The following is a 19,918-nucleotide window of genomic DNA, read 5'->3' as shown; positions in this document are numbered from 1 at the left end:
CGCGGGGAGGTGGCTCCGCCCCGGAAGTTCGCACTGTCGCGGGGCATTGTGGGGCGGCGCTGTGGCCTGTAAGGTAAACAGGCTGGGGAGTGGGCCGGGATCCGGGACCGGCACCGGCACTCGGGACCTGACAGGGTGGTTTCTGTAGGCTCCGAGTAAGTGCTGGCGTCCCCCGCCCTCTCCTTCCCCCGGGCCTGGCGCTGTTTCCCCGTTGTTGTTCTCTCCCGTCTCTTCCGGGGTAGGCGCAGGCCCAGGTCCTCGGTTAGCAGTGAGGTAATTCTGTGTTTTCGGCAGTGAGGTTTCTTTTTGAGGACAGAGGTATGTCGGGAATGCATAATATGGAGTTGGCTCATTTCACTGGGTGACACACAATCACGTTGAAGGGCTGTGATGTCAGACGTTATCGATCTGTAAGGCTTTTCTTTTGTTTTCTAGGGTTTGGGGTTTTTTTCTGCTAAGGATAAAAGCCAAAATGGCCTCAGGTGCGGTAGCGAACGCCCCTCCTGCCGGAGGGGCAACTGATGTGAGCCTGGAGGAACCAAAGAAGATGACAAGGGAAGATTGGAGGAAAAAGAAAGAATTAGAAGAACAGAGAAAACTGGGGAATGCACCTGCTGAAGTGGATGAAGAGGGAAAGTATGTTTACTAAAGCTGTGGATGTTCTAAAGCTGCTGAGGAAAAATATCTTTTTGTGTTGTGATTACAGAGCAATTGTGAGGGGAACTCGTTATTTCATTGTGAGTTACTGTAGAAGTAAACAATTGAACTTTGTGTTTTATTATTCCAGTACTTTCTGGAAAAATACAGGTTCAGTGTTTATTTTCTGTCGCTACTGACAGTTCTGCTAAAAAGTCCCATCCATGAAGCTAATAACACATGGTATTTTAAAAGTGAGCAAAACATAGCGCAGGGGTCTTTTATTGTGTAACTCATCTGTTGACTCTCCCTTGCTTTCATAGGGTTTGTTGTTTCTTAGAAATGTTGCTGTTTGGTTTTTTTTGCTCAGTAACATTACACAGAATAAGCCATTTGATTTGGAGTCAGTTTAAGTGAATTAGGTGGCAGCAAAATCTCAAAGTCTGTGTTTATCAAACTGAGAATTTATTTTGTAGTGTGTTGTACCAACTTCATTATTTATTATCCCTCCTAAAGCACTTGTTCTTTAATGTGGGAGTTGATTGTTAGACTGAGTTGTTTTGGGCTTTTTCCCTGCCATGTGTTCATTGCACAACATCTTTTTTAGGGATATCAACCCTCATATTCCTCAGTACATCTCCTCAGTGCCATGGTACATAGATCCTTCTAAGAGACCCACACTAAAGCATCAGAGACCTCAACCAGAGAAGCAGAAGCAGTACAACTCCTCTGGAGATTGGTACAAACGAGGAGTTCAGGAGGTATGCAGAGTGCTTTTCCCATGAAATAAGGGCTTGGGCTGATTACACGGGGAGATTTCTGGCTGTGTGCTTTTGAGGGGGGCAGGAATTTTTATTCAGCAGGTTTTTCAAACCCATTTGGGCTTTGGGGGAGGCTCACACTCCTGAGTGGTGTTGCAAACATGAAGTTGTTGTGTGAGCTGTCCCAGGGCTGACACTGATGTTGTGTTTTTCCCTAGCACGCCGTGGCCACGCGGTACCGCAAGGGAGCCTGCGAGAACTGCGGGGCCCTGACCCACAAGAAGAAGGACTGCATGGAGGTAAGGGCTGCACAGAGGTAATCCCCTTTTGGCCCTGCCTTAATGGGTTTGAATGCCACAGGAGTTTAATCTTTGTGAAAAACAGCTGGCTGTAGGTGAAATGCTGGGCTTGGAAAAGCTATTTTGGAAAATGTCACAAGTAGTGAGAGATGGTCTAGAAATATCTGACAAAATTATTAATAAAGTGATAGAATTCAGTGTGTTGTCCATAAATTCTGCTTGTCATAAGATCTATGGTCTAATAATAGGTGAAAATGTTATTTTCTTGCTAATTGCATTAACTCAGGTGCTGTTGTGTCTGTTTTCCTGCTTCATCTCAGGCAGAAGACACGCCCAGAAACTGTTTTAATTGCTTCTTTAATTGAAAAAAATATAAACAAGAATTTATGGAGTTTGAAGTCAGTTGTGCTACATAAAAGTGCAGAACTACTTGAATTTATTTACAATCCACAGCCTTACAGTGCTGAATTTAACTTGCTTTAGAGGAGCTTGATTGATAGTGTTTTTTAAAGGATATGTGAGTGAGTAACCTAATGGACTGATCTAACCATCTTTTTTTTTTTTTTTTTTTTTTGCAGAGACCCAGGAAAGTTGGAGCAAAATACACAGGCATGAACATTGCCCCAGATGAGCACGTGCAGCCTCAGCTGATGTTTGATTACGACGGGAAGCGAGACCGGTGGAATGGGTATAACCCAGAGGAGCACATGAAAATTGTAGAGGAGTACTCCAAGGTTGATTTGGTACGTGGGGGCTGTGGTTTATTGGGGAGAGAGTTAGTGTTTGGTGTGGCTGGGCTGGGAGGATGGACACTTGTAGTGTGTTCTGTTGATATTAGAGCTGCTGCTTAGGAGAAATATTTAAACAAACGCATTTTTGTACTGCACAGGCCAAACGTACCCTGAAAGCCCAGAAGCTTCAGGAGGAGTTGGCATCAGGGAAGCTGGAGCAAGTGGTAAGTAAACTTAGCTAATCTATTTTTGCTTAGGCTGAATAAATGTAAAACAGATTATTTCTGCTTTCTTTTACTCTCTATATAGGGTCTGCTGTTGGGTTTTATGCCCTTCAGTAATTTAAAGATTTTCCTAGCACCAGCATGTTCTGTGTCACACTCAAGAACTTGAAGCATCTTCTTTCAAATTAGAATTGTTTTGTGTTCCCCTTACAGGCAGAAATTCTGTGTGATTTTTATTGTTGCTGAAATTATTGACGTGGAATTTTGGTCAGAGGAGCTTGTTTTCCATGTAGTAATTTTTTTTTCATATACCAAAATACTTTTCTCCTATTTAAAGATTGGTAGGGTCTGACTAGTGCTGAGGTGATGACTGTGCATTGATTTAGTAATGTTTAATATAAATTGGATTAGGAAGGTGTTTCCTTAAGAAAAAGGATTGTTTTAAGATAAAATCACTGCACAGTGACTTACAAAATGGGGAAAAAACAGAGACTGCTACTGGTCAGAAGTCCTGACCTAAAGCCTCCTTGCAGAGGCTGTGCTGTCCCCCCGTGGGTTGTCACTAGATGGCACAGTGAGCTCCATCTGCCACCCAGCCCAGACTACAGTGCTTTTTACTGACCTCCCCAACAGAGGTGATTCCTCCTCTTTTCATGCCCGTTCTATGAAGCAAACACTGTTGGCTTCTGTATACTTACTGCTTATAAGTGGAAATGTAAGAAGAAAAGTGTGTTTAAATTTAAGTGTGTTTAAATATAAGAGCTGTCTCTGAGGGAGGGGACTGAGACTGATTTGCATAGTCAGTGCTGCTCTGTGTTCCCGGGCTTACAGCTGTTCCCATCTTTACTATATTTAGTATTCTTCAGTTAAAGACTAAGCAGGTTAAAAAAATAAGATCTGGCTGTGTTTGTTGAACTTAAATTCTGCCTAAGTGCTTAGTATTCCTATAAATCCTGACTAAATTGTTGAATACATATCTCCTGAATTCTTTAAGCTTTCAGAGTTGCAACTTGATTATATTTACATGATATGAAATGTTACAGTCTCAATCCTCAGTGTTCAAAAGCATAACAAGCTCTAAATAACAGCAACAGTTTTAGAATTTGCTGTTCTTGCAAAGAATTGGAAATTTTGTTGGGAATAAAGTGAACAGTTCTCCAACATGTGTCTGTCACAGAAACTAAGAGCATTCTGCTAGAATGTTATGTAGCAGTGTTTCTGCATTTGGGGCCAATAGTAAATTGTATGTTGTATCCAGCATGAAGCTCTGCTTTGATTGCCCTTTGTATCCCTGCTGCTTTGCTTTTTTCCACTATCTTGTCTTCTCTGCTGATGTGCTCTTTGTTTGCTGCAGAACTCCCCAAGACACCAGTGGGGAGAAGAGGAATCAAATTCACAGACAGTAAGATGATTACCCACTGCATCACACCATGGGCAAAGAAAGAGCCTGTAGTTAGTGGAGCAGTAAAACAAGGGTGGAACAAGGGTGTGAATGTTGTGTCCATGCCACTGCCTACCTCTTCTTTTGGGCAGAGGTTGCAGGATTTCATAAAGAAGCTTGTTGTTTTAGTTCCTATGTGTTGTCAAGCCTTAGAGATTATGCACATAACTGCATTTAACACAGTATATTTTGACCAAAATAACTGTTTTCTTAATATCATCATAGTTATGTTTTGATAATTATTTCCAAAGAAGGAAGTGAAAATTCTTTAATAAGAGTGCTTCTGAAGTGTTGAATGTTAGATTAGCTTGAGAGCACACTTAAGCCCAGGTAAACTGTGCCACCTTGTAACTACAGGGATTGCAGAACTTAAGGAAACCACTAAAATTATTGTTGTATGTGTCTCCAGAGTGAAGGAACACTTTTAGTTAGAAATTCTCCATTTCTTCTCAGGAAAGAGATCATAACAGTGAAGATGAAGATGAAGACAAATATGCAGATGACATTGACATGCCTGGACAGAACTTTGACTCTAAAAGACGCATCACAGTCCGAAATCTGCGTATTCGGGAGGACATTGCCAAAGTGAGTAAAGAGTTCTGGGCAGATCTTCTTCTGCATTCCTGGGAGTTCATTTCAACAAATTACCTATTCAGTTATTAATGACTTTGTTTCTTGGTCTAGGGGTTTGGAAGTTAAGGTCTGTTCTCAGTTCTGTTCCTGCCCATGTTATGACTTCATCAAGGTCATCCTTTTGTACAGATAGAACTTCTTAAGACATCTAAACTGGAGGATGCAAGAGTAACCTCAGTTCTTTCAAAATCACTAATATTAAGTATCTTTTTTGTTGTTTTTTTCTCTAGTACCTGAGGAATCTAGATCCAAACTCTGCTTATTATGATCCCAAAACAAGAGCAATGAGGGAGAACCCTTATGCCAACACAGGCAAGAATCCAGATGAGTAAGTTAAAATGAGGTCATGCTTGTATATCCAACAAAACTCTTAAATATTATATTAATAATTTTATATTTTCTTTTACCTGTATGTCCTTTAGCTAATGAATCTCTAGTCAATTACGTGTACACATATTAGTAAACCTAGAAAAAAAAAACATTTTATTTAGAAACACATTTTGGTTTAGTATATAAAAGTGGTATTTTTGTAACACTGACTGATCCTTAATCTTCAGGGACATGTGGACCATGGTTTAGTGTAATTATCTGTACAAGGGCTAGGACACTGCTGCATCTAGAGGTGATGCCTGCATACAATAATTATATTTATGTAAAATATTTCAGTAATCAAATCTTAAAGTTTATGCCTTGTTTCTTGGTTCTGGAGACTAGTGTGGTGAGTTTGTGGTACCTAACAAAATATTTTAATTGGGAATAAGATCTCCTCCTGTATTAATGGACTCTACATAGAAAAGGTGTGAAAGCTTTGCATTGTCTAGATAGCCTAATGAAAGCTGCCATAGGCTGGCTTTTGGCTGCACACTTGGCTGTCTCCCTTAACTCCCAATTCAGACACCTGACCTGTGTTGTGCTGGGAATGTACAGCACAGACAGGCTGTGAGTAAAACATGTATTCAGAGAGCAGTAATTGGATTAGCTCACTGCCTAAAATAGAATGACAGTACCTAAATGATAGCAGATATTGCTCTTTCCACCTCTCTTTGCCCCCAGCTAGAGTAATGCCAGTCAATAGGTTTTTTTAGATGCAGATGCTTTTGCTTCTCTGTCAAGTCATAATTTGATCTTTGTTGAATCTAAATTTCTGCCACAGCTTTTCAGACTGTAAATTTTTTAGAGTGGCTTTGGGAAGATGAAAGAGTGGGAATTGGATTGGTAGCATTTTTTGATCCTCAATGTGTGTTTCTGTGCTGACTGTGCATTTCTTCAAGGGCTGTGCTCAAGTGTCTCACTTTACTGAGAGCAGTAAAGGTATCCCAGGCTTTCTTAAACTCAGTCAGATATGCTGAGTCTGGACTGAAGAGTCAGAAATCCAGAAGTGAGAATCACTGTGCTGGAATATCTCAGACTGTTTATGCATATTTATTGTGTAACTAGGTCCAAGTTTAACTTCTAGTGCTTGGCATCTCAGACAGATCTCTGGGGCTGTGTCATGTGTCCCTTGAACACAAACATCACAGTTTTTGAGTGGCTGCCTAATGCTTTCATGGCTTTGCAGGGAGCGTAGGCTTTTGTTTCATATATTGAGTTGGCTGCACTTTCTTCTGCTTCTGTTCTTAACTCTTAGTGCACAAGAGAATTTTTTACTTGCCTGTTGCACTTCTGTGTTTGTATTTGAGAGGAAATCACGTTACAAATGCTGAGAATTGTGTTCTTTTCTGCAGAGTTGGTTATGCAGGTGACAACTTTGTTCGCTACACAGGCGACACCATTTCAATGGCACAGACCCAGCGTAAGTGCGCTTTGGGCTTGGGGATTTTGAAGGAAGTTCACTTAAAATATTTAATGCTGCTTTCTTGCAAAAGAGAAATAAGTAAATCTTTATAAATTGAGGCCTTATTTGAAATTGCGTCAGAATTAAAGGATGTAATTTGAATGTGTGTCAGTTTTAGAGTAAATATTGAATGGAACCTCTTGTGTACACAGTGTTTGCCTGGGAGGCTTATGACAAAGGCTCTGAAGTTCATCTTCAAGCAGACCCTACAAAATTAGAACTCCTCTATAAATCTTTCAAAGTGAAAAAAGAAGATTTCAAGGCACAGCAGAAAGAAAGCATCCTAGAGAAGGTAATAGTCATTTTGGTTTATATAATAGGAATTCTGTTGAGTTTGAAGTCTGGGTCTTGGGGAACGAGTAAGATTACTAATCCTATGTGAGAGTGCATCAGCTGTTCTCAGCAGCATTTCAACATTCAAGTTTGGAAGGGGGGCAGGAAGTATTGCTCTGGTTCTACCCAAGCTGGTCTTTGGCTTGGTCTCTAAAGATTTTCTGCTTTGAGTGAGGAATATCACTGCTGTCATTCTCCAAGCATAAAACAGAACAAAAACAAACAAACAACACAACAAAAAACCACATGCACACTAAAACCCCCACAAAACTAAACTCCAAAAGACACCACAGTGGCCGTAGGAGATTATGTATTTGTCTTAACTCTTCACTAAAGATTAAACTATCTTTGTCCACTTTTGGGCCTTCTTGACAAGGTACCAAAGGCACTGTTTTTGAAATGTTTGCTTAACTATATAAAAGGTGTGTTTTTTCCAAAACCATTGTATGCCATTTCTGTTTGCATTTTAGTATGGAGGACAAGAACATTTAGATGCCCCACCAGCTGAACTTCTGTTGGCTCAAACAGAAGATTATGTGGAGTATTCTAGGCATGGAACAGTCATCAAAGGACAGGAGAAAGCTATTGCTTGTTCTAAGTATGAAGAGGATGTGAAGATCAACAACCATACAGTAAGTCCTAGGTTGTGTTTAAAATTTTTTAAAATTAGGTACCATCCCATTGGAGCTATATTAGGATGCAGTACAATCTAATTAATGCATCAAATACATTTCTCCTGTCTCAATGTAACACTCTCCCTTTTCTGTTAAGGAGAAACTTCAGATTGTCATAGTTGTGATGGGAATTTGAGGAGTTGCCATGGCAGTCTTAAACTAAAGAAGAAGTTACTGTTTGCCTTCCATTTTGAATAGAAATTGACCACATCCTGTTGTGATTCTCTTTTTTGACAGTGTACCTGTAAGGTTCATGTAAAATAGGAAAGTATTTCTCTTAGCTGCCTTTTGGACTGTTTGAGTAATTTGCTTACCAGGACATCAACTCAGGAGGAAATTATAGCCTGCCTCTTACAGGAGTAACTGTGTGGTGTGTTCTCTTGCAGTGCATTTGGGGTTCATACTGGAAAGAAGGCAAGTGGGGTTACAAGTGCTGCCACTCCTTTGTCAAGTACTCCTACTGTACAGGAGAAGCTGGGAAGGAAATTGCTGTAAGTATTCTCTTGTTTATTCATGTGGAAAGAGCTAAAAAGCATTCATATTCTTACGTAAGGTTTAGAGTCTTTTGCTCTCTCAGGGAGCTTGGTTTTTTAGGGATTTGTGGGATTTTTTTTTTTCCTTCCCCTTTCAGATATTGTCAGTAACAAGGTATCCTTGTTCTTGTCTGTTGTACAGAATACAGAGGCAAGTTTAATGGAGGAGCAGCCTGAGGGTGAAGAACACATGACAAAACCCAAAACATTGATGGAGGTAGGATGTTTCCCTTTCTCAGGAAGACAGATACTTCTCATCAACATTTTATCTACAAAATTATCTAGAGTCCTATTCAGCCAGAAAATTACTAGACTGCATTATTAAAGCATTAACCTCTCTATTGAAAACTAGGCTCTCAAATAGCACAAATAGCATTAATAGAAGTTTGGATTTAGTGGTTTGGGCATTATTAATATTGGCCAGTTGAATCTTAACAGTAACTTGTTTCCCACCTCACAGATCCACCAAGAGAAACAGAAAGAGAAGAAAAAGAAGAAGCACAAGAAGAGCTCAAATTCTGACAGTGAGGGTGAAGAGAAAAAGAAGCAAGAAAAACTAAAAAAGGTGCACTATAATCTTCAATGGCTTTGTGGCAAAAGGAACATGACATATTTTACAGTATCAGTTTTATGAAGCCTATGATGTAGTTCTTGGTGATATACCATGGTGTAGTTTGATGCTAATTTAGAGCTAAATTAAATTTAAAATGCTCTTATATGTTCTAAAGTCCATCCCCTATTCCTCAGGCAAAGCTTCAATAAATATTTAGTTTAGATGACTTAGAACATTTCATGTCTAGGCACCTATTACACCTGTAGGTCTATAAAAAGACATTGCAGAACCCAGTGATTTGTGTCTTGCAAGATGGAGAGATCAAGGGCAGTGTTAAATCTGAACTTAGGCACTTTGTATCCCAGGCTTGGCCCAGTCTATCAGCTGATGTAATGAATCCATGCCCCAGGCCATCCCCTGCTGAGCAGCAGTGTGCTCCTGTGCAGCCTGCCTCGGGCTGCTCTCGGAGGAAGCCTCTTAAAACTGTGCTTAATTAAAGCAGGGCACAAATGCAACTTCTTTTCCAGTAGCAACAGTAGTAGTTTGAGAATTGAGACAGCACATAGCATTTAAAAATTAAAACCCCAAACATATAACAAACAGTTCATTTGTACTTGCTAGATCATGATTATATTTTAGGTAAATCCTGTGAGTTTCTTGCTTGATTTTGACATTTGGAAAGAGATTATAGTGTCTTGTTCTAAATAGCATTTTACCATCATTTTATGTTAAACACTAAAAAAATAGCATTTACTGAAATGTGCTGTGGGTGAGCCAGACAGATGTGCATTGCTTATCCCACCCTTGTGCTTGCTCCTTGCCCATCATACAAGAATCTAAGACAAACCTTCATTGTTGGGTTTTTTTGGTTTAACTTTCACTGTGGAATTTTTTATTCCCTTTGCTCTCATTTCAGGCTCTAAATGCTGAAGAGGCTCGACTTCTCCACATCAAAGAAATCATGCAGTTAGATGAGAGGAAGAGACCATACAACAGCCAGTATGAAGCCAGGGAACCAACAGAAGAGGAGATGGAGGCCTACAGAATGAAAAGGCAGAGACCTGATGACCCCATGGCCTCTTTCCTTGGGCAGTAGTCCCAGGAGGCACCATTCCAGTACATGAGACTTTTTCCACAGTTGTTTACAGCTCTCTAGACACTTGATTCCCTTGCACACGTCTAAAATGGCAGAAACCTTCCTGTGCTCTGAAGAAATTTGTGAAAGCTTCTTTCAGCAGACATGAGCAGTCTAGTACTTACTGGAGTTTTGTAAATGTGTGTGTGTGTATACAAATACAGGCACATATATGTAACATGTATAGATAAAATGCTTACACCTACTCTGTAAGATCTTGAAGGAGATCTGACTGAAATCCGAGGTTTATCTGGCCAGCTAGTATGTGTATATATATATTTGGCCAACTAATGCTTAAAGTTGTGATACAGTAAAATTGACTAGTCAGAAGAAATGGTCAGCAGGTGTCAATGTAGAAGAAAAATTGTTGTGACAAAAAATTGGCACAACTGCTACTAGAGCTTCTTACTTGCACAGCCTGTATCATGACTGTAAAAGAATACATAGTTTCTTGATCACTTTGCAGAAAGTACTTTGGAAATATAAAAGTTAATTGCTTTGTTCTGGTTAAGTCAATATAAAGATCTTAAGTGCTGTCTAGCCTTTTAAATTAAAGGGTTGGGAGAAGCTGACTGTAGAGTTTTTAAATTCCAATTGTTTCTTCAGATGTATTTCCACAGAAATTTCAGTTGTAAAGATCTGAGTTCTTGAGTTTCCTTTTGATAACAGTTTCCTGTTCCATGGTGTGACACCAAGTGTCAGGCTCTAATCCCTTGTGAGATGTGAAGCAGCATCTGCTTTGGTTTGGCAACGTCAGTCCTTAAACTAGGACTTTTCCCCTTTTAACTAATAAAAAGTTGAAGAACTGGGTGAAAAACTGCACAGCATGACTTTAGAGTTGGAAGGCTTGGGAATTACTTCTGTTGAGGCTTAAACTGCTTTTCCAAGGAAAAACTGCTCTTCTCCACAAATGATTACATACAGAAATCATACCTGTGAGTGTCCTGTGTGTGATTTCACAGGTACTATGAGGACTGAATGTTTTGATTTGGCACATGTAGCTATGGTGGCAATTCTGCACTGGTCTGCAGTTAGTTCTGTATTAAGGGGATATGTGATACTCTCATTGGTGATCAAAATGTTGAGTATTTACTGTGTATCTGTTCCTCTGGCACACAGTAAAAGCAAACTGTCTGAATTTGCTGGTTTGAGCTGAGGGTATTCTCAGGGCTGTAGCACCTGAGGTTGTGGCAGCATGCCCTGCAACTGCTGTTGGCTTGGTCAGTGCCAAGTTCAGTTTGAGGGAAGAGGAGCTGTCAGAAGGGTTCTTTGAGCTATTTACAGACTTTTCTCAAAGCTGCAGTTAATTTTTTTTTTTTTTTAGATTAAAGTCTGAAAGACTTTATAAAGGAGGTAATTCAGAAACACAGGAAATAACACAAAGGAAATTTCAAGACTAACTTTGTGGATTCACTGTATGGAAATGTAATTACATCAAGTCTGTACTGAATTTAAGTGAAGTGATTGGTCAGGGATTAAAATTCAGACCTAAATTTAGGATACTTAGATTTCACCAATGAGTCAATCCCGAGCACTTGGGGCAATAGTTGATCCTTGCCACATCTTTAGTCTGGACTGTAAAGGAAGAGAGCTCCTTTAAAGGGTTGTCAGGTTATTGATTTTAACCTCAAGAGGACAGTGTGTTATCCTGAGACTTATTCTTAAACAGCTGCAACGCTCACCTGATGATTTAAAAAAACCTCATGCCTGCATTTCCAGCTGGAATACTCCAGTCAGATGGATAAACATTTGTCAGAATAAATGGCAGGAAAATGCTGACACACTCAGAACCTTCCAGGAATAAACAGACCTGTCTGGTTTTCATCATGAATATGAAATGGCATTTCTCCTCTCTGGGAGTTTATTCTGGGTGCAGCATTTCATGCATAGAACTATGTAAGATTATTTCTTGGATCATGAGCCTTTTTACACTTGCCCCAGTTACTATACAGGCTTCTCCAAGAACAGGAAAGGAGTATGGTCAGAATTTAAAAATACCATTTTGTTCTTCACCTGCCCAGAAGTAATTATGCATTGGGCTGTCCACTGAACCTAATAAAATACCAGTCCTGCCTCAAGCAAATGTTTTGTGCTAATAATTTTTATGATAATCAGTATAAAGCAGCAAGGGCTTTTTATATGGAAAAAAGTTACTAACATAAAATGATAAATGCTTCCTTTTAGATTGTCAACAACCTTTCCATGGGTTAAGAAACAAATGGTTTAGATAGTAAAATACTTTTTTGAGGTGAGTTTTGTGACAACCTGAGAGCCTGTAAAATGTAAAGGTTTGACCCAAGAGTTTGTCAGACTTCTCTGACTAATCCCCATGAAGTTAATTGCTGGGGTCTGCTCCTCTGCCTTTGTAATAGTCACATCAGGCTGTACATTTATTGCTACAGTTGAATTTTCTGGTATCTAAAAATATCACAAGCCATTTTTACAGGCCCATTTGTAGAAGACTCAGGAATTAGTTTTCACCATACATTGCAGAAACCCAAGCATTTGCAATTTTAAATTACTGACACTGCCAAAACTGTCCTGAGGAATGACCAGTTCTCCAAGCTGCCCTGCTGAGCTCTCCAGCCCAGAATCATTTGATTTCTGATCCGATTCCTTGGCTTGTGCCAGGAATGCTTCTTCACCCATGCTGGGCTTACTCCCCACAATGGCACATGGCCCCCACTGCTGAGGGATTCATGAATTCTGGTCCTTCCAGCTTCAGATCAGACACACAGTTCATATTTGTCTAGTCCAGGCCTAGTGTGGTTGTTCTTGTGGCAGGTGTGCAGTTTGCTCCTCTCTCTGCCTCCTTCTTCCTGTTCCTTCACCTCCCCTGCTGCTGTAGGCCATTTGTAGATGCTCCAAGATTATTTAATTGCAAGATCAGAGGGGTAAGAGTTCTGTGCTCATGGTGTTTGCTGCTTTAGCTGCCTCCAGTGCTGCTGGGAGGGCTCAGCAGGAGTCAACCACCTAAAAAAAGTGAAAGTGTCCCCCTTTCAGGAGTGTTGGCAGCCCTTGCCAAGTTACTGGCTGTTGGTTACCCTGCCTGCCATGTACAGTTTTGTCATTTTTTAATGGTTTTGAATAGCTGGGGGGGAAGTGGGTTAGTTTGGGGGTGGGAATCAGCACAAAAACCAAATCCTGTACTTTCAAGGTTTTTTGTAGATAAGCTGAAAAAGTGATTTCTGATATGATTTGAAGCACTTCTTGCTTAACTGATTCATTTGTCAAACTGAAGATGTGTGTGATGGGACAGTGCCAAAAAGCAGTTCCAGGCAGATCTTGGCTGACAAGGTTCATGTCTCTCATGCTCCCACCTGTGCAAAATTTTGAGTTTCCAGTTCCAATCTTATGAGAATTCCCTACAAACCCTTGCCTGCAATAAGTTCATTTACTGGAGACTGACTCTCTGTAAGCAGCATCTGTTCCTCAGGAAGCTCAGTTAATATTTCTGCCACGTGGCATTTCCCAGCAAGGGCTGAACAGCCCCACACATCCCACAGAGGCAGAAACAGAGTTAAGCTCAGAAGTGCATGGATGTGAGTGACTCTGGGATGTCTCAGTCCCTCCCTGCCCTTCCTTTGGCACCAGCTGCTCTCCTTTCCCCAGGCAGATCCCAGCACAGAGGAGACACCTCCATCCCTGGTAAGCAGCATGGGCTGTGGAATTGCTTTGGTGGATTTCAGAGATGCCTCAGAGGGGTTGGGGGGCTCAGCAGGATCTCTTCTACCACACCAATGGAATTTGAGCTTATCCTGCTCTGCTCAGGTCTCTTGGGCTTAATCTGTGACTATAACCCGAAGTGACCCTGGCAGTGCCCACAGAGCTGCCTGGGGCACACACAGTTATCTAACCCGGGAAATCTGCTCTGCTCAGTGAGCAGGGAACTGGAAATAAACAACTTGCTCCCTTTTGCCCTTAACTTACTGCATGAAAGTGGGTAAACAGCAGTGTAGCCCTAAATATGTCCATTGAGGAGTTTTCCTCAGCTCTGTGTCTGAGAAGCATTGAGTTCAAAGCACCTTTATAAATATATATATATATTGCAAGGAATTTTGCCTAAATGATATAAAACAGAATGGGAAAAGGAATTTGCACATATTAAATAAAAAGGAAACCTCTTCCAGGTTTGTAAGTCAATTGTCATCATTTGATGAAACTAATAGAATTTCACATGGTCTATCTAGGAAAATTGCTTCTTTTAATGTATTTAAAATCAAATTTAAAAAGAAGAGATCAAGTGTAGCATCTTGTATATCCCCTCATAAGACTTTCAGAACTGACACCTTGTGTGCTTCCTGTTTGCTGTTAATAACTTCTTGCAACTTTACCACATAAAAAGCATCTTGACATTTGTTCCTGAGATTTTTCTATAGTGAAAACTCTTGCAAAAGTTGTTTGGAAATTTCCATTGTACATGGATTTCAGGATAAGGTTTTTATTAGCAGGAATGTGTCATAGAAAAGTAAATATGTGCTTCCTAAAATATTAAGTGTAAAATGACTTTGATATCATTCTGTCATCCCAATGCCTTCTGAAGTTCAGGGAAACTCCAGAATTTAAATGATTAACTGGCATTTCCAGACTCCTGGCCAAACTAACTCTTATCACATCCGAATGTTCTGTTATTAATGAGCCAGGTTTGCTTGGAGCCCTCTGAGACCCATTTTACTGTTTGATTACTAGAATAATATTGCTTTGAGTTGTGAAAATATGTGCTCAAGTTGCACTGGGAGACAGCCTGATTTATTTTTTCAAAAGCTACATGGGTAGACTCACGGGATGTTTTGAGTTGGAAGGAACCTTAAAGATCCCTAGCTTCAGCCAGCCCGCCCTGAGCAGGGACACTTCCCACTAGACCAGGTTGCTCCAAGCTTTGTCCAGCCGTGTCCTTGAGCACTTCCAGGAAGGAGGAGTCCATCCCCAGAGTCCACATTGCAGAGACATAGATCAGATCCTGCTGGGTCTGCACATTTAAAAGCTCCACTGCAGAAAACAAAACCACATGAGAAAGAAATACCTGTTGTCAGTCATTACTCTAGATTTGTCTGTCCTCAAAAGCCAGACCTTGATGTTCTGTATCTCTGCTCCCCTGGTAGTTTTTGCTCCAAGCCCTCCCCCACTGCTGGGTTGTGGTTTCACTGCTGTACCTTGGTTTGTCTGGGACCGTGGCAGAGCTGCCCTGCTCTGGATCTGGAACTTCATCGTGTAATGCTCCTTTTTCTTTGACATCTAATGACCACAGGATTTATTCAGCCTCCTGTAACAAAGCCCCCTTGTGCTGGAGTGCTGTGAGGGAAAGCAAAGAATCAGCTTCTGCCTTGCTCTGGAACTGCAGTGCCAGCCTGCCAGGAGCCCCCCTGGGAATTTATTTTTCTAAATGCAGAGGAGAGCAGCAAGTACGAGATGACAGAAGCAGGCAACAGCTGGCACTGCTGCTCTTCAGCTGGACCCTTGCCCAGGGGAGCCATCATGTCCCTCTCTCCTTACTTCTCTGGCATTTTACAGTGTTTAAAGAAACAAACAGATCACCCTTCCTATGGGAGCTGTTTATTTGCAGTTGTGCTGCTCTTTTAATCCCTATCTGCAAGTGAAATTCCTGAACACATTTTTTTAATGTAGTGACAAGTGGTGTTTAAATTCTGATTTTATAAATACCTGAAAAATGAAAGCATCCAGCTTCTAATGAATGACACATTCCCTGAGCAAAATGCCCTGATTCTTTTTTGAAGGCTCTGTCTTTTAAAGAGAAGAGTTTTCCCATTAATCTTTGTGGAATCATTACCAGACTGAGTGCAGATTTCTGATGAATCTCTGTTTGATGGCAGAGTGCTGGACACACATCTGTGTTCCAGGTACACACCTCTGCAATGAGCTCAGGGATCCCAGGCTGGAGGGACAGGCCCTGATGCTTTTTATGTTTCATGCCCACACTCCTTTTCATACTGAAGGAAGCTCAGCAGCATTCTCCTCTCTTTTCTCTCTCCTTTCTCCTGACATTGAATCAAAATTCAACCAATTCCTCTGATAACTCTTTCAGCTCAATAAACCACCAGGACACTAAATAAAAACCCTGATCAGCTTCTGCCAGATCAGCAAACTGAACCAGCTCAGCAGAGTTCAAGTTCCAGAGCTTCAGCAGGGTTGGTGTGGAGGAAGGGGAGAGAAGGGGTCAGGGCAACCTCTCTCCTTCCAGCAGCAGTTGGGCTCATTTCCATTGAAATGGCTTGAGCAGATTCTCCTCTGAGGCTCAGGGATCACTGGTGGTCTGTAAGCCACACAAAATGAAGTTCAGCTGCTTTGAGAAAAAAAAAAAATAATAAACTGTGAAATTAATTAAAACCATTTATCCAGGCTGGTACAGCCCCTTGAATCAGAAAGGGGGATGTCCCAGTGCTGTGTGACAGGATATTCTCTGAAGGTTTTCCTATGGCTTCAAAGAGCCCAGACACTGCTGGTGTAGTATCTAAATGTGCTCACAACATGGTTTCACATGGAAAAACAAAATTTGCTTGGCTAAATATTTGTTTACTTTTCTAATGAGGCTTCCAGATATGATTTGATTGTTCCCACCTAAAAATCTACTCTTATCTATTTCACCAGGGACAAATTATGTAACCTTGCTCAGTCCAAACTCCTAGTGAAGATTTACATGACTAAAAGAAGCCATGTCCATTTTTTGCAAGTGTGATTTCCCCAGCACACAGCTGCTTCCTCCTGCTCCATGCTGCAGCCAAAAACCTGTTCCTTGCAACTGCTTGTAGTGCTGAGAATTGGGAAACTAGCCTTGGAAGAAGCATGAGGAGAGGAAACTCCCCTAGGCTGCTTTGGCTGCAGAACATTTTGTGTTAAACCAGGACTGAAGGAACACAGGGACCTGTCTTTGATCCATGGAACATCAGGATGATTTAGAACAATAGCAGTGACTTTGTCAACCTTTCTTCTATAAACTATTACAGTTTAATTAGATAATAGGCAATGTAAAAAAAAAAAAATAGTTGGTTATGTACTGTTATAAGGTCATGCAAAAGGATTAACTCCTGTAGGAATTATTGGATTCTAGTGAAAAAATAATGAATTTGTGTTGGTAATGACACTGCCTTAGTCCTCTGTCCTGGTGTGGTCACTAGGCAGGGCAGCCCCATCTGTGAAGAGTGGGGCAGATGAGATCTCTCAGGGATAATATTTTGTCCATTAGGCTGCTGTTACTTGGATGGTTTGGGTGGCTAAACCCCAGGATTTTTATTTTTCCTTGATATCAGTGCTGACCTAGTTCTGCAGCGAGTAACTGCACTGCCATCTGTATCCCAGCTGATGCCAAGGACTGAAAATATCCCTGAAAGGCAACAGCCCTCTGGCTGAGGGGAGCTTTAGGGGCAGCAGTTGCTCTTTGTGGTGCTTCCCCTTTGGACTGCACTTTCCAGCACCTGGAAAAAAGGCAGGGAAGGCAGAACAGCCCCCCAGGGCTCAGGGGGTTTGGCCAGCCCTGCCCACAGCTCCTCAGTGGGGTTAACTTCATCCTGCCCTATGGGGTTCAACCAGTCATGGCTTGGTGTCTTTGGGACTCTTTGAGAGAAGAGTCAGTCACAGCCATGAGAAATTATTTTGATGTTGAGTTTCTCTGCTGTCCCTGCTGCCTGAACACATTTCTGTGGTGTTGGCACTGCCTACTGGCAGTAAAGGGGCAGTGGCAGAGCCTGGGGTGCCAGTGAAGGGGAAGCAGACATCAGCCCTGCTCGTGTTGAGCATTGATGGCTGCAGGTTTTAACCAGAATTGTAAATTCCTGCTCTCAGGAGCTGCACATGTGTGCAGGACACATCCCAGCACAGTGCAGATTAGGCAGCAAACCTGTAAAGTAGCATTAAGATGCAAACTTTGGTCTATAAACCTAATTATTGCTTTTCTACTCTCAAGCAGTTTTGTGCAGTGACCGTGGCAGTGCTCAGAAATGAAAGTTGTGCCAATGGCAACCCCTGACATGGTTATCAGGGGTGTCATGAGATTTTATGCCTCCCTGAAATCACCAGCTGTAAAAATTCAAGGCTTTCCTGAAAGTCTTAGCTTTCAGTTAAGAAATCCACCATGTATATCAATATTTTGGGGTGTGAAAAAAAGTTTGAAAACACGTCAATGTACTCGAAAAGTTTAGGTACCAAAGGACAAGGAAAATGAATGTTTGCTCTGTTGCTTTTATAAAATCCCTTGTTTGTTTTAACTCTTGGCCCTGTTTATTATGGTTACCATAAGTTTGCCAATTGCAAACCTAAGCAAAGTCTGTTATTTGAAAATATCCTGAGAATACCTTGGTTGTTTCCCAGTGGTGATGAATAGCTGGTGGAGCACTCGTGGCTGGTACAGGGGTGAGGTTTCTGCCTTGCTTCTGCCATGCTCTCTGACACTGATGTGTTCCAGTGGTTTTAATTGCCAAGAGCATCTGTAAAGTCTCTCTTTGGGGCTGTTCCCATCCCATCTCATTCAGCCATTTTTAGTCATTAAACACCTTACCCTATGACTGAATCCAGGGATAGAGCAAAGGGCAATTATTCAGCCCAAATCTACAGGACTTCATGTGAAGGCAGTGGGAAGGTTTGATTGCTAATACTTGTGACACATGGATTTACTGTGCCACTTGGGGCCCTAAAGGAGCTCCCTCCTGCTCCCTGTTAGCTCTGCTCAGTGGTCCACGTGTGACTGGGAATGCAGAGCCCTCCTGGAATTCAGCCTGGGAACAATTTGCCTCTGTGAGATGCACACCACTAGAGCTGCAGACCAGATGAACCATTCAATAACTTCTTTACAAGGCAGCTGGTTTGTAAGTGAGGAGGAGCATTGGGAACACGTGATTTATAGCTGGGACTATTTCATAACTGGTGAAAGCTATTGTCACCCTCACAGTGCTGTGAATTAGTGCGAGTTCCTGGTGGAGTTTCCACTGGTTTAGAGCTCAGGTTGGGTGGCACTGTGGTGACAGGGCTGTTTTCCCAAGGCTTTGCAGTTCTGCAGAGTTTCAGGTGATCTGATCTGACACTGCACCTTGCAGAGGCTTTCAGCCCCCTCAGGTTATGCAGGGATTGTGTTTGTTTTCAAGAGTCCCACAGTTTTTAATGGGTTTACCCTGACAAGAGTGTGGTAAGAAGAGTGTTGTTCATCCCCAGTTTCAAGAGACACTTCACTGAAGGACCCTTGAACTGGGGTGCCTGCCCAGCTGTCTCACAGAGACAGAAGTTGGGCACTGTGCCATGTCTGGAAAAGTCTGGACAGTTCTGATGTGTTGAAATGTCTTTAAAAATCTCTTTATACATATGAGAGCCAAACCTTACAAAGATGTGTGACAAATCCCAGAGCCAAACCAAACTGCCCAGAGTGAATAACTGCTGCAGGGTTCAGCTGTTGGAGTCCTGGGAGAGGCAGGAGCTGGTGAATTAACTCTCTGGGGTGCAGGGGGGAATGATGGCCTTGACTTCTTCTCTTTTCTCATGGGGTCGGCTGGAACCTGGATTATTCCTGTAGGACTGAGGCCAGGCTTGTCTGCAGCACTGTCCCAAGCCAGGCATTCTGTGAAAGACCTGCACAAGTGTCTCACTAGCAAAAGGGATGTACAAAAGCTCCTGTGCAGAGGAGGCACCACTGGAGCTGCCAGCTCTGCCCCCAGATGAGCTCTGCTCATCACTTGGCAGGAGAATTGCTCAGGTTTTCCTTGTCCCCTATTGCAGGATTTTTTTCCTTCTCATTTCTCGCACTGCTGGAAATGTCCCCTCTTCTCCTACTGCTAACACTTGATCAGACACCAGCCAGTGCTGTGTGAAAATGCCATTAAATGCAATGACTAAACACTGAGTTAGTTACTGAGTAACTTCTCAGGAGCCCTTCTCCATACTGGGGGACTTACTGAACACGTGTGAAAAAAACCTGCTCCGTGGGATGGCCCATTTGTATACAGGACCTTGAAGGGGAGCCTGGGTGGTTGCTCACAGGAAAACCTCAAATATGAATTAAATGAATAATCAGTGAACAGTAGTGCAGAGGCTCTTCATGCTCAGGAGAAGTGGACTGAGAGATCCAACAAAAGGGTCCCTGTCCTGTCCAGCAAAGCCAGGTCCAAGCTCTCTGGGATGGTTTTGGCCCAG

General features: G+C 41.9%; 1 protein-coding gene across 4 annotated transcripts; it reads left to right on the top strand.

The window, feature by feature from the left end:
* The first annotated feature begins 15 nt into the window (after positions 1 to 15).
* On the top strand, positions 16 to 11,870 carry SLU7 (SLU7 homolog, splicing factor). 4 transcript variants are annotated; one of them, XM_059859815.1, is made up of 16 exons: positions 16 to 73; positions 436 to 636; positions 1,244 to 1,397; positions 1,616 to 1,696; positions 2,275 to 2,439; positions 2,586 to 2,651; positions 4,006 to 4,053; positions 4,546 to 4,677; positions 4,956 to 5,053; positions 6,450 to 6,517; positions 6,712 to 6,851; positions 7,363 to 7,524; positions 7,953 to 8,057; positions 8,242 to 8,316; positions 8,560 to 8,664; positions 9,569 to 11,870. In XM_059859815.1, the coding sequence occupies exons 2-16, from the start codon at positions 473 to 475 to the stop codon at positions 9,746 to 9,748; spliced, it is 1,743 nt and encodes a 580-aa protein (XP_059715798.1). In that variant the 5' UTR covers positions 16 to 73; positions 436 to 472; the 3' UTR covers positions 9,749 to 11,870. The 4 variants fall into 4 exon arrangements, with proteins under 4 accessions (XP_059715798.1, XP_059715796.1, XP_059715800.1 ...); XM_059859813.1 differs by having other exon boundaries at positions 18 to 155; XM_059859816.1 differs by lacking the exon at positions 16 to 73 and adding an exon at positions 186 to 318.
* Positions 11,871 to 19,918: the final 8,048 nt, after the last annotated feature.

This window comes from Haemorhous mexicanus, chromosome 15 (genome assembly GCF_027477595.1).
Source record: "Haemorhous mexicanus isolate bHaeMex1 chromosome 15, bHaeMex1.pri, whole genome shotgun sequence".
In the NCBI taxonomy this organism is placed as follows: Eukaryota; Metazoa; Chordata; class Aves; order Passeriformes; family Fringillidae; genus Haemorhous; species Haemorhous mexicanus.
This window is presented reverse-complemented; position numbering and strand designations above follow the sequence as displayed.